The sequence below is a fragment of the Toxorhynchites rutilus genome, chromosome 1 (genome assembly GCF_029784135.1).
Source record: "Toxorhynchites rutilus septentrionalis strain SRP chromosome 1, ASM2978413v1, whole genome shotgun sequence".
NCBI classification, from domain to species: domain Eukaryota; kingdom Metazoa; phylum Arthropoda; class Insecta; order Diptera; family Culicidae; genus Toxorhynchites; species Toxorhynchites rutilus.
In genome coordinates this window covers 7,215,853-7,228,593 of record NC_073744.1, presented here as the reverse complement: position 1 = coordinate 7,228,593, position 12,741 = coordinate 7,215,853, and the positions used below count along the sequence as shown (strand labels likewise).

Here is a 12,741-nt window from a genome sequence, read left to right as displayed (position 1 = left end):
GTCCAAATAGTTTTGAATATGTGTTTTCTTCCAATTTCATCCATACGGAAACGCACCCTAATATATATCAACAGATTTAGAATTCCTGAGGCTAGAATACTCGTAGATCATGTCACCCTATTTGTGAGTTATTCTCAGCTTGCAATTGTGCGGGTTTCTTATAAATATTTACCCAATAAACTTACAGGTTGTTGCTAATTAACGCCATTTCACTCCTCCAGTGGAATTTCATTTATTCAAATGAATTCGAAGCCCAAATTCAATTGCAAAAACTTTATATTTCAGAAGCAAACAAAACAAGCTATTTTGTATTTATTTTCATTCTCTTGTTTTAAGCCAACGTGGCTCGACATATACAACAGGTGTGCCAGATTTTTTGTATCATACACGAAAATTACTCATACATATAAAAACATCGTGCAGAATCAGTGTTTTGTTCGAAAATTTTGTGAATTTTGTTGATATAAATCCGTTTTCCAGTATGTTTTCGCTCACAAAATTTGCTTGATACTGTTGACAGAGACGTCGGTTAATCGATCGATTAATTCAAACAATCGAATATCTGAAGTTATAATCGATTAATTTTGTATCGAATAATTTGAAATCAAAATATGAACACATCGAATAATTGTCACTGTAATCGCGATTAATGAAAGAAGGAATCTTTCTCAAGGTTAATGCATTTTTAGGCTATATATTTTTTTGTCCAACATTTGTTATCCAACCATCTAACATCGACAACCCGGTAGACCACGCGACCAGAATGACAACGCGAAACGTGGTTATTTCAAGAAATAAATATTTGTTCGAGTAATCGAATATTGAAAGACAATTATTCGAATGAATCGAATATTGAAATATTGAAAAAAGATTAAACGAAAATCGAATAAATGAAAAATTTAGACATCACTAGGCGTGCGGCAATAGAATGAGGCTAAGCACAACCGAGATGGAAAATGAAAAGTTAGAAGATTTTTAAATCTGTGACGTCACAGATTTTGTTTGTGTATGTTACTTTTCTTATAATAGTCCATTACATAGGAAAAGTGTTGTTATTAAAAATGAGCAGATGAAATGAACAAATTGGATTTTTTTTCTTAAATCAATGCTAGCGTTCAAAATCATAGGGGCCCAACTGAAATTTTAGCAGAAACTGAAATTTCAGTATTGTTGAGGTGTTCTAAACTTCATTTCAATCTAACTTTACTTCTCGTTACATCGACCAGAAACGTAAATGAACAAAGTCAGAGTTACGAAATCGTTTGTTTCTTTGACGGAAAACATTTTACAGCGCATGAGAAAAAAGTAGCAAGTTTTTTTTCGTGTAAAATACACTTGAAAAATAAATTCAATAGACTCCATATGACCTAGATTGAGACGAAAAGTTTTCCGCTTCCGTCCTAGTAGTAGTCCTAGACGAATGAAGTGTTCAGCACGCTAATTGTGAAAAAAAGTAATTACAATTGCTGACAAGAGACAAACTACCATGAAGATGTTCTAAAATTCAAACATAGTAAAAATTAGAATACTAATTCTGATATATGAAATAAAAAAATTAAACATTTTGGTTCTTGACATGTTCTGTTTATTTTTTAAATGATGAATGTTATGGGAAAAATATTTTTTGGAAATATGTAATTATTTTCTGTATATCCTGTTTCAACGTTATTCGTTAAACATTCAATTTTGTACCATTTGAGTAACTGACAGTTATGCCTGGTATGTGAACTTCCTATCTTCCTGGCTACTAATACAATAAAAGTTTAACACTAGCAAAACTAGTGAATCTTCCTACCTTCTATTTTTCATCTCGAAGCACAACCACCGCTTTCATTATATAGTGATATAGTCCCCGTTGTAGCGACCGCCTTTATACATACTCTTCACATAATCTTTGCGTTCCCCACTCGTCTTCTCCTTGTCCCTACGTTTCGCCCGTTCCTGTGATTGCTTGTGATGATTAGCTGTTTGCTGCGGTAGCGTAGACAAAATGTATGGGAAAGTAAGGATTTCTTTCTTTCAATTTTCATCAATTTGAGCATCATATGAACTGCAAAATCGTAATGTAGAGCATACAAAAAAATGCTGAGGATATTTACTATTAATTCGTGTATTTGGAAAGAAAATCCATAAAAATAATTGAAAAGGTATTAATGTTCAAATACCGAAAACTTTTGACGTAGGACTACGTCTTTCATTTCTATACCGGGGTGTAAAATCAAAGTTTCGAAAACGAAAGCGTTACGCCGGAGACCGAGATTTTGAGCGTTAATAGCTCCTAAACAACTGAACGAAATGGTATGATAAACACTTCATTCGAAAGATAAAATGTCTACGCGTTGTATACTTGTTTGATCCAAAAACTTGTTTCAATAGTCTTAAAATTGCTTTCAAAACAGGCTATTGAAATCACCAATCGGTATATAAGCGAGCGCCGCTCGGAAATCCACTCAGTTCTAATTGAACAGCGATTGAAGCATGTTGTCGCTGTTGTGGTGAAGCTCTTCGTTTATCATGAAAGCGCTGATGAACGGTGTCACCAAGAGCCTGTTTGTGAACCTTAGGCCAGACATGAATCCATCAGGAGAGTGATGCTACAAACGGTTCCCCGGGAAGATCTCGCGGTAGCCGCTACACACACACACACACACACATACACGCGCGAAATTCTTTCCGTTTGGATGCCATTCAGCATCGAGAAAGATCCGGAAAATAATCTGCCAGTTCCTCTGGGAATTTAAAAATACATTCATGTGAAAGAGTTTATTTGAATGTTTTATATCCATGTAACACTGTGACCAAATATGTTTCAATCAAGTGCTATTAACAGATGGTTATCGAGTTAGCATAAACCACTGGTGGGCTTCCAGTATTGCGGAAAATGTGGAAATATCTAATCGTTACTGAAAATCATCAACCAGTTCCTCTGGGAATTTAAAAATACATTTATGTGAAAGAGTTTATTTTAATGTTTTCTATCCATGGAACACTGTGACCAAATACATTTTGTTTTGTGATTTTTCAATCAATCGCAATTAACAGGATAGCTTCTGAAGATTATTCTTCCCCATCAGTAGGATATTTCCGTATCCAATATTGGTGGTTGGTTTTGTATTATAGAGACTTTAAACTTTTCAGTTCATTCGTCTCTAGCCTTGAGAAAGGCCCTTGAAACTCTACTCTAACTCCTGCATTACACCTCTACCCTCATTGCCTTGAGAAAGGCACTCGATCCCTCGCCGTCCAGCTCGTCCAGCAACGATGTTGTCCAGTCGGTGTCCACACAAAGAATGGTGCCAATATTGTATGCGCCCGCAATCGATTATTGCTCAGTCGCTGAAAGTTCCGAGCTCAGAGAGTTCATTCCCCTCTAGTTTGCCTTCCAAATTGCCATCGTAAACCACGCCTTCTCTCGATTCAATCACGCACAAAAAGCATACTTAAGCGTTATTCTGGTGGTGAGACGCATTCATTTTTCGTGAGGACATCGACAAGACAACATCGTTGCTGAGGAAGCTGGACGGCGAAGGATCGAGATCTGCCCCGAAACGCGAGTAGTTTGTTTGAAACTGTGAGGGAGCACAGAGAAGCCGATCCTTCAGGAGAAGAGAAGGTGACCATCGAAGCAGCCGCTACACACACACATACACGCACGGAATTCTTTCCGTTTGGATGCCATTCAGCATCGAGAAAGATCCGGAAAATAATCTGCCAGTTCCTCTGGGAATTAAAAAATACATTTATGTGAAAGAGTTTATTTGAATGTTTTCTATCCATGTAACACTGTGACCAAATATGTTTCAATCAAGTGCTATTAACAGATGGTTATCGAGTTAGCATAAACCACTGGTGGGCTTCCTGTATCGAGGAAAATGTGGAAATATCTAATCGTTACTGAAAATAATCTGCCAGTTCCTCTGGGAATTTAAAATTACATTCATGTGAAAGAGTTTATTTGAATGTTTTCTATCCATGTAACACTGTAACCAAATACATTTGGTTTTGTGTTTTTTTAATCAATCGCAATTAACAGGATAGCTTCTGAAGATTATTCTTCCCCATCAGTAGGATATTTTCGTATCCAATATTGGATGCATAAAACCTTGTACCTCCAACGTAACGCTCTCATTTTCGAAGTCCCCCAAATATTCATTTATTCATTCATTCAGAATGGATTCAGATTCAACTTCAAACAAAGGATCACTGAATCAACGATAGTCCTACGTCACCATTGCGGTTATACCATAGATATAACCCACTTTCTGTTTTTCACATTGAAATATTGAAATGGGCCCCTTTATTGAAAGGTTAGACGTAGTCCTACGTCAAAAGCAAGCACTCAGCGAGCGCGTTGTACGGTTCTTCGAAACGCGTGAAAGTCAAGCAAAAAAGTTTACAGTAGACGACTTCTGGGACGAAAATGTGCCGGTGAGCACTGTTTACCGGATCCTGGCAACCCGGAACGTCGAGCGAAAGACCAGTGGCCGTCCGGCGAAGATCATGAAAAAAAAGAAGGAATCTCTGAAAAATCTGTTCGACTACAAGGACGGTACGAGTTTGCGTGACGCCGGCCAAAATTTCGCTTCTCCCATTCCTACATCCACAGAACCCTCAAGCAGGAGGGCATCGTCTGTCGGAAGAAGACTAGGTCCCCACAGTACACGGACGAGCAGATAGCGACCTTGAAAACCCAGTGCCGTTGGATGACGAAGAATTATCGCGGGGTGTCGTTCGTGCTGGACGACGAGTTATTTTCAGCTGTCAAAGTCCCACATTACCGGCAATGACCGGAGGTATACCAAAGACAAGGCATTCACAACCCCGGGGTGAAGTACAAATACAAGCATAAGTTATAAGTTTGAGAAGAAAGTTATGCTGTATATTGCAATCTGTGCCAAAGGCAAAGCCCTGGTTTAAGAAGCCGAGCGGACTTGCCATCATCCAGAAGGGATACCAGGAGGAGCATCTGGAGAAGATTCTGGTTCCGTTCTTAGAGGAGCATCATTTTGGCCGGACAAGGTGTCTTCCAATTACGCCAAGAAGACGTTAGCGTACCTCGAAGAAAAGTAAATACCGTACGTACCCAAGGAATGGAACCAGACTAACTTGCCCCAGTGCCGTCCGATCGAGAATTTTCTAAGCTCACTCAGTGCTCTGGTTAGTTAGAGTAAATGTGGACATTCTGAGTATATTAAAAAATAAACTTGGTCCACTCTGACTGAACGGATGAGCGAAAAATGCTGGTCTTCAGTGTGAATGATCGCAAAATATACTATTTCTGAGTGCGATTTAGACTGAAGCGATGACAATGAATTCGAATTTGACGATTCTAATACTGTCTAAGATGGTTGAAAATGGGAAGTTTATGCTTCAACAACAAAACTGCTTTCATTTCAGCTTTTCATTCAGTCAGAGAGGACCACGTACGTATAGGTAGCCAAATAACTGCCCTTTTTGGCATGATATTTGGTGTTTTTTTATAATTATTGTTGGGAGGACAACCCTGACGAGCAACGTACATCGAGTCGGAGGCTCGCCATCTGACAGCTGTCAGATCGGTCGATGTCGACCGTGCTCGATAAGAGGAGACATCGCTCAACTCTTTCTCTTGTGCGTGGCACGTCGTCGGGAAAGGCCACGTTTATAGATCGCACATAGTCTCATATTTTAATAAAGTTTTAATTTGTTTGTTGTATAACCGCGTGCATTTTTATTACAACAATTATCATACGCCAAAGTATTGCCAGAGGGTAGCTAACATTTCTGAGGGGGCTGTCCACCCCGGGTGTCACCCTTAAGGTGGCCGTGCACTGTTTGCCCGGAGGTCAAATATTTGATATTTTTTGACAGATAAGGTTTGATTTGATATTTGTACAAACACTATTTTGTTTGCCACTCTTCAATTTTAAACAGTAGTAAACAATATCAAACACCGAACATGGAAAAAAAATCAACTGAAATATCCAAGGTAACCTAACCATGTACCGTCAGGTTCAAAGAACAGACTGAAAAAATATTTTAGGCATCCAATAATTGAATATTTGCTTGTCGTGTTTTGTGTAGAATATATTTGATCAGTACACGTTGACCAAATTTTATCTGTCAAAAAGAGTCAAATATTTGGCTTCGGTCAAACAGTGTATGAGCACCCTTAGTTTTACAAAATTTTGAACGTTAATATCTCTCTACCGGATGAACGAAGTGGTACGAAAATAACATTATTCGAAAGATAAAAGATCTGCGACAGACGTTTTTTTTTACTTATTGGCCATAAAAACTTGTTTCAATAGCTCAAAACTTCGAAAGCTAACTATTTAAATCATTATAAATAGCGATAGCTTCTTGAAATTTCATTCCAGTCTCGATTGGTCTGCGGTTGATGCGTGGAGCATGATGCGTCGGCTGGTCAACCTCTGTCCGTTTCTCTTTTGCTGCCATGAAAAAGGGAAGGGGAAAACAAAATATCCATTCATCAATTTATTGAGAATTAATTTAGATGCAACATTAAACAAATGATAACTAAGCCAATGGTAGCTAATCTTGCGGTTATATCACAGATATAACCCATTCCTATTTTTTTTTTCGTTTTGGGTGGGAAAAGCTGCAGATTTGAATAACGACATGTTTCAGCAACTGGAAGGTCAGGGTTTAGTTTTCGTGAAGTCCTGTTCGCAGGCTATCGATCGCTCCAACCATGTCAGGATCAAATGAAGGAGTTCAGGATTTGTTGAGAAAGCAAAACAAAAAAAATCCCCATTCATAGGGTTTGTAGACAACTCTTTGGGTTCGTGAGGACAGCATGATTTTGCTGAGAATCTACGGTGTGTGACCTCCTCATACAAGAAGTTTATGATTTAATACTTCTGTGTACTGCATGAAATAGATCTAGCGCAGAATATTTGCAAACCGAAGGGCCATCCCTGAGTAACGTTGTGATCAGACTCAATGCACTGGTGATTTTTCTCGCTGTTGAAAGGAACAGTCTAGACGAAATGATCATTAAGAAGGTTTTATCAAAATCCATCGAATAAAAATTTGCCTCTGAAGGGAGAATTTCTCACAAGATAAGTAAACCAGATGAAAGACAACAATGGAAGACCAGAGACGAACCATCCTACGACTGAAAATCTCTTAAATAAAGACAAAAAAAAGCAATGGAAGAAGTAATATTGGAGTGCATTAGTTATTTTCATCGGGAATTACAAGAACGGTCAAAATCGTCCAAAGAAGAAGCCGAAATTTTGGAAGCAATTCAAACTCGACACATGTAATGAGTACCTGGCAGCGAAATGAAAAAGTCGATTTGATAAATTGGCAACTATGAAGTTTCGGAAAGGCAGCTTTTGATAGTGTTACCAAGCAGCCCTATTCTGTATTCCGACGGATTTCCATTTCGTTCGAGTTTTAATTTCACATTCCCTATTTCGAACGATTTGTCCATTTAATGTTCGAAGGGGAATAGAACGAATAAAATGCAAAAACAACTCGAACGGAATACAGAATGGAATTAAATCAAGTCGTTCGAAATATTTCGAATCGATCGAAATACAGGATAGGGGTGAAGACATCGTAGACATTTGAAGACCGTCGAAATTAATTCTAATGATGTAATTAATGAGATCGCATTGAATGTGTTACAGTTCACAACGAAGAATCAGTTCGGACTTCCAGCAATCGGTTCCAACAGTGAAGCTGTTTCTAACCGTGTACGTTTTTGTGGCATCTTGTTGAGAGGCTTATTGCTGCGCATTCCATTGAGCCCGCAACAAGAGAGCGAAAGCTCACTTGACGAGAAGCATTTGTACAATATCAGTGTCAGTCTCAGCTCCCAGAGATATTTATTAGATAAGATTTATTTGAGTCACATTTCGACATCCACAAATAACCCATATTTTATTTTTTTTATTTTGTGACTGTTTCATTTTTCATTCGAAAACGAGAACTAAGTATTATAGAGGGGTGACACCCTAGTAACCCGTCGCGGATGTCACCCGGTCACGCTACGCCACTGTTTGGAAGGAGAGATTCCGCCATTTGCTTAGGTATTTTGTTGATTTAAGCAACATTAGTTTTAATGATCATATATGTATAAATGAACACGCAATATAAATGAAATGTCCCCATGAGTAACATGGGAAATCTACAAATTGGTAAATTCCCTCTCCGAACAAAACAAAGTGACAATTTTGTTTACTCAGCTGATGTGGGCTCAAACAGGAACAACGATTGGCTCAATGAAATTTATTATTTAATCAGAAATTTCAGAAGAGTCTAGAAAAGCCAGGTTCGTGCGTAAAACAATAAGCAGTCTCAAAAAATCGATCGAAGCAGAAGCAACACTACAGAACAAAATGTAAGTCAAGCCGAGTTATAAAGCTTGGTGAGTTTTTTTTTCATTCTTTTGCTTTGCTGTAACCTCTTCCAGGCCGGCTGTGGACGGAGCAATACAACAGTTGAATGCGGTAACGGATGGACCGATTGGACCTATTCCGATTTTGGTCGATCCTCGGCCGGAATTGGTCAACTGTACACTCGGAATGATACTGCCAGAAAAGATCAGAAAGGAACTAGAGGAACGTCGCGAAAAAGAGTATTCAAGTGACGACTTGCGTTTTGCCAAGCAGAAGCCTAACGTGTAAAACAAACAATAACGGGCTAAAATATAACTGAGAGCAACCCCAAGTTATTTCCAGTATCTTTATTAACTCGAGTTAACTCTCAATCTGTTGGACCTATATAACTAACAACTAACGCTATGCTCTAAACCTGTTAATGTTCCGCTTGTTTGTGATAATATAAACTCTCCTCCGTTGGGAAAGGCCTACGGCAAATCTCGCACTCAACCATCGTGCAACCGTGGCGTGCATTGTAATGATACTTGAGGCCAGTCCTGTTTTTGAAATTTTTCTTACATGCTTCGCAGCGGTAAACCACCGACTTGAGACTATCGTGCGCGTAATACAGATGCATCGAAAGGCTACCCGCCGTCGAGAAAACTTTCGCACTCGGGCACTGGTCACATATGAACCTGGACGGCCGGCCGGTACATGTTGCTGCGTGTGAATCCAACTTTTGTTGGCTATTGTATGCCATTCCGCACATACGACATCCGTGACACAGTCGATGCTCTCGGACGACATGTTGGGCTAACATCCGGGAACTGTATAACTGTTTGCCACACTCAGGGCAGTCGAATTTTTTGAGAGGAACCGCTTGTTCCGTCGGAGCTTCGGGTACTTGTTCAAAATACTGAACCTGTAGTTGATTCAATTCGCCTCCGTTTGCTTCACTAATACCCATTGTCGACTGCTCGAGTGTCAGCTCCTGTTGTGACCCTCCATCAGGAGGTGGTTGCAAATGATAATCATTCTCGACGCAAGGCATTTTTTCAACGGGGGCATCCGAAGTGGTTTCCGCGCTTGCCATACGAGGAACCTCAACGGCCGAACGTTGATTTCTCAAATACAAATCGCACTGCTGGCAATTGTACCGAAATTGTCGGATTGCCTCCAACGATACCGAGCAAGAATGGCAAACCCCAAATGGAAAATCATCTGTCACGGTAAGCCATATCCCCAAACAAACACTGATGATGTTGAGTAGGGATTCATTGCCCTCTTCCGGGGACTGTACTATAAGCTCGATGGAATCTGTTTTAAGGCATAGGCGACAATAAGCTGTGGACTCAATTATTTGGCTGCAACAAGAGTTAATTTAAGTGTTTTTTAGTTATTTTTCGCTTAATCTAGGCATGACTTACGGTTCATGTTTTGTGGCGTCCATTTTTCGTGTAACACTTTGCTTGTAGCGTCTAACTGTTTACTCCGGCTTTTGTACCGTTCCGCAGTTGTCATATTTGTTTACCTGTGTTGAGCGTGGTCTGATATAATTATGGCATACCATTCGTAAATACGTGAAGGCTTGCACCAATCGCTATTGTAAAAATGTACAGTAAGTTACATTTAATGCGACATATAGCTAATTGGACAGACCTGTAATGCGACACGTTTAAATGGACATTTTTACCTCTAATTGGACATTTTTGTAAATATCGAGTTCTGGGCCCAAATTTTGGCTCCACATTGAAATCCGCCGCCAGATGCGACAATGTATCACTGTCTTCGCGAATGTCCAATTACTGGTCAAAATCGCCTGCAATGCGACACTGAGCAGTACCTCGACATGTCGTATTGATTGCAAATTACTGTATTTTTCGAGACATCTACGTCAGTGTTGCCATGGTTTGAATCCGTAGCGTACTGGTTCCACATTGAGAATCTTCACAGCGTGAATCTTTGTGTTAGAGCATCCCCACCAGTTGCTAAAGCTCGTTTTTCAAACCTTCACATTAAAGACAAATTCACGCGAATTTTTGCGAACCAATTATTCTCGCCAACCAATCAAAACGAAGCGCGGGATCTCCTGCGAAGGATCGAAAAAAGATAGAACTTCCCAAACTTTTGCTGCGAAAAATACGAATTCGCGTTGTTTTGACAGTTGCCTCTGCCCACATCAGAAAGTTGGAACAATCAAGCAATCAAGATAGATGCAACGAGATATAAAAATTTCGTTCACTTCACATCGATGGAACGATTTAAGCAATTCGAATTTATTTTTTATAACATTTATAATATTGAATTGTATCGAATTCGAGACATAAATGAACTCACATTTGTGAGTCATATGAATCTGTTTCACCAATCTCGTACAAGTTGTTTTTGTTGTAAGGATGGTAGTTTGACAGATTCGCATGATTTCGTAATTTCGCACCTGAAAAAATGTTCTCATTCTGGAACAAGCATAAACAGAATTAGGCAACCCTTCACCATTACTTGGCAACCACACCGGTAGTTGCCATTCTGGTTAGTAAAATAACAATGCACCCCCAGGGTAGCAGCCGGTTCTTCAATTTGGCAACGCCGTAGTAACTTCATCGCAAAGTTGCTATTTACAGCAAACGTCAAAATTTTGTATTGATTCTCTGCTGAGTCGATGAGCTGTTGAGCTGTTGAGCTGTGGACCGGCAGAACTGCAGAGAGTGTGAGTTGTGAGATGCGAGATGGGAATGAATTATCTGTCTCCCGCTCTTCGTGATATGACATCATTTGTTTTCGTTTGTCCCTCTTCGTTCTTTAGCTGCATCTAAAGTTTGTTTCTATTTTCTATTCTATGTCTTAACATTGATATGATAGCTTTGTTAAGCAATTTCTTTACAATGATTTGATTTGTTCCCCAACATTTACCGTGGTGTTATATGTATCGCTGTTGGTTCCTTCCACATTTCATTCACGTTGTTATTACATTATAATTATGTTTTATCAAAACATTACGCGCGAATTAAATCCCGGACATTCGTTATCATTAATTGACGGAAGCCTCCTAAGTTGTTGAAGTTTTCAAGAAAACCAGACAATGAAATCAAAGATTGCGTAATTTGATTTTGGTTATTGGAAATCATCGAAGATAAACTGAAACTCGAAAAAATCTATATGGATATCATCACTAATGCCGTTCACTCAGCTTATCCGAAAATTCATCATCCCATTATTATTAGTTCACTATTACAAATCATTTCTCATCTTATCATCTACCGTGTTTCATCTACTAATGATATAAGCATAATATTTGAGACAAACATTTATCCGATTTTACGTACTGTTTTGTTTCACAATATTTCGTCATCCCTCACGCAACTTTAAAATTCCATCACTGCAGACCGTAAAAAAGTGTCGAAATTTTTATCACTAGAAATGTTCTCCAGCGGCCTGATTAAATGATAAAATGAAGATGATATATCTGGTGAGTGCGGTGGATGGAGTAGCAGAACCCAGTAAAACTCCAAGAATTTTTGCTGGACTGTCAAAGAGACATGAGGTTTCTGGTGGAATAGGAGAGTTTATTCTGGATCGCTGATTTTGGTTCGTTTAGTTGCGAAATTTAGAAGCTCATGATTCATAATTTACAATCCCACTAGACACAAACAATGATTTTCTCAGAAATAAGATCGGGAGAAAGATAGCTGATGTCTCATTTCGCTTACCTCAACAAATTTTTTGTTCAACATTCTTGCAAGAGATTAGATTTTTCATCGCCCGTCATGATTTGCTCAAAAACTGCGAGTATCGTTGCGTTCAAAAAGCGAATCGCTAATGGACATCCGACCCACGAGGCTCTTAAAAATAAGAACAGAACAGATGCGATCCATTATATTTTTTGTTCAAATAGTGTAGAACCCATACATTGTAACTTATTACGTAACCACGCTACCTCGGATATAGATATTCGTATTTCTTGATCAGCGTCTCGATTTGAATATCACCAGTGGCTGCACGAACATCCCGAACAACCCAATAGAATCACTTTCCAGAAAATATTACATTTCAACGAAAATTATCTTCGCTGCTACACTTGCATGTCAAAAAGTTTTGTTTGTTTTCCGCAAAATCTTGGGAGTTCTCAAAAAATTGAAACGAAGCGGTATTTACATCAAGAGCGGAAGCTGAATCGGAACCGACACCTAAAAAAATGGTTGGGTTATATCTATGATATAACCGCAAGGTTGACGTGGGACTTCCTTAGCTTAGGAATCATTTATTTCTATTGATTTAATTTTTGATTGAATGAAACAATTTCCGAATTCAATGGAATTCAATATATTTGCTTTGTGAGTAAAACGATTGTATGATGCCATGTGAGGTCAATTCATGTATTTGGATAGATTATGTTCTTCGTTACAAGTAA

At 38.9% G+C, this 12,741-nt stretch overlaps 3 protein-coding genes across 7 annotated transcripts in view; 1 reads left to right on the top strand and 2 right to left on the bottom strand.

The window, feature by feature from the left end:
- Positions 1 to 12,741, bottom strand: part of LOC129762811 (zinc finger protein 771-like) — a 51,109-nt gene that overhangs the window by 7,950 nt on the left and 30,418 nt on the right. The window contains exon 1 of one of the 4 annotated variants that reach the window (XM_055761351.1): positions 186 to 440. The exons of 1 other annotated variant lie outside the window; for it this stretch is intronic. In XM_055761351.1, the coding sequence (XP_055617326.1) occupies positions 186 to 232 (47 nt within the window). In that variant the 5' untranslated portion in view covers positions 233 to 440. Of the gene's footprint in view, positions 1 to 185; positions 441 to 12,741 lie in introns of those variants that run through there. 2 more of the 4 variants (XM_055761352.1, XM_055761353.1) reach the window with 2 other exon arrangements.
- On the top strand, positions 7,844 to 8,682 carry LOC129762816 (uncharacterized). Of its 2 annotated transcripts, none has more exons than XM_055761360.1 (3): positions 7,844 to 8,042; positions 8,257 to 8,353; positions 8,426 to 8,682. In XM_055761360.1, exons 1-3 carry the CDS (start codon positions 7,985 to 7,987, stop codon positions 8,637 to 8,639), a joined length of 369 nt encoding a protein of 122 aa, XP_055617335.1. In that variant the 5' UTR covers positions 7,844 to 7,984; the 3' UTR covers positions 8,640 to 8,682. The 2 variants fall into 2 exon arrangements, with proteins under 2 accessions (XP_055617335.1, XP_055617336.1); XM_055761361.1 differs by lacking the exon at positions 7,844 to 8,042 and adding an exon at positions 8,117 to 8,150.
- Positions 8,657 to 9,912, bottom strand: LOC129762813 (gastrula zinc finger protein xFG20-1-like). Its single transcript, XM_055761357.1, has 2 exons — positions 9,761 to 9,912; positions 8,657 to 9,697 (listed from the first exon to the last, which is right to left on the bottom strand). Exons 1-2 carry the CDS (start codon positions 9,781 to 9,783, stop codon positions 8,770 to 8,772), a joined length of 951 nt encoding a protein of 316 aa, XP_055617332.1. The 5' UTR covers positions 9,784 to 9,912; the 3' UTR covers positions 8,657 to 8,769.

Bases quoted from the DNA above. Each gene is read 5' to 3' on its own strand.
- LOC129762813 (XM_055761357.1), bottom strand. From the start codon at position 9,783: ATGGACGCCACAAAACATGAACC. The intron at 9,698-9,760 runs GTAAGTCATGCC...CTCTTGTTGCAG, and splicing joins GACGCCACAAAACATGAACC to CCAAATAATTGAGTCCACAG.
- LOC129762816 (XM_055761360.1), top strand. From the start codon at position 7,985: ATGTCACCCGGTCACGCTACGCCACTGTTTGGAAGGAGAGATTCCGCC. The intron at 8,043-8,256 runs GTATTTTGTTGA...TTATTTAATCAG, and splicing joins AGATTCCGCCATTTGCTTAG to AAATTTCAGAAGAGTCTAGA. The intron at 8,354-8,425 runs GTAAGTCAAGCC...AACCTCTTCCAG, and splicing joins GCAACACTACAGAACAAAAT to GCCGGCTGTGGACGGAGCAA.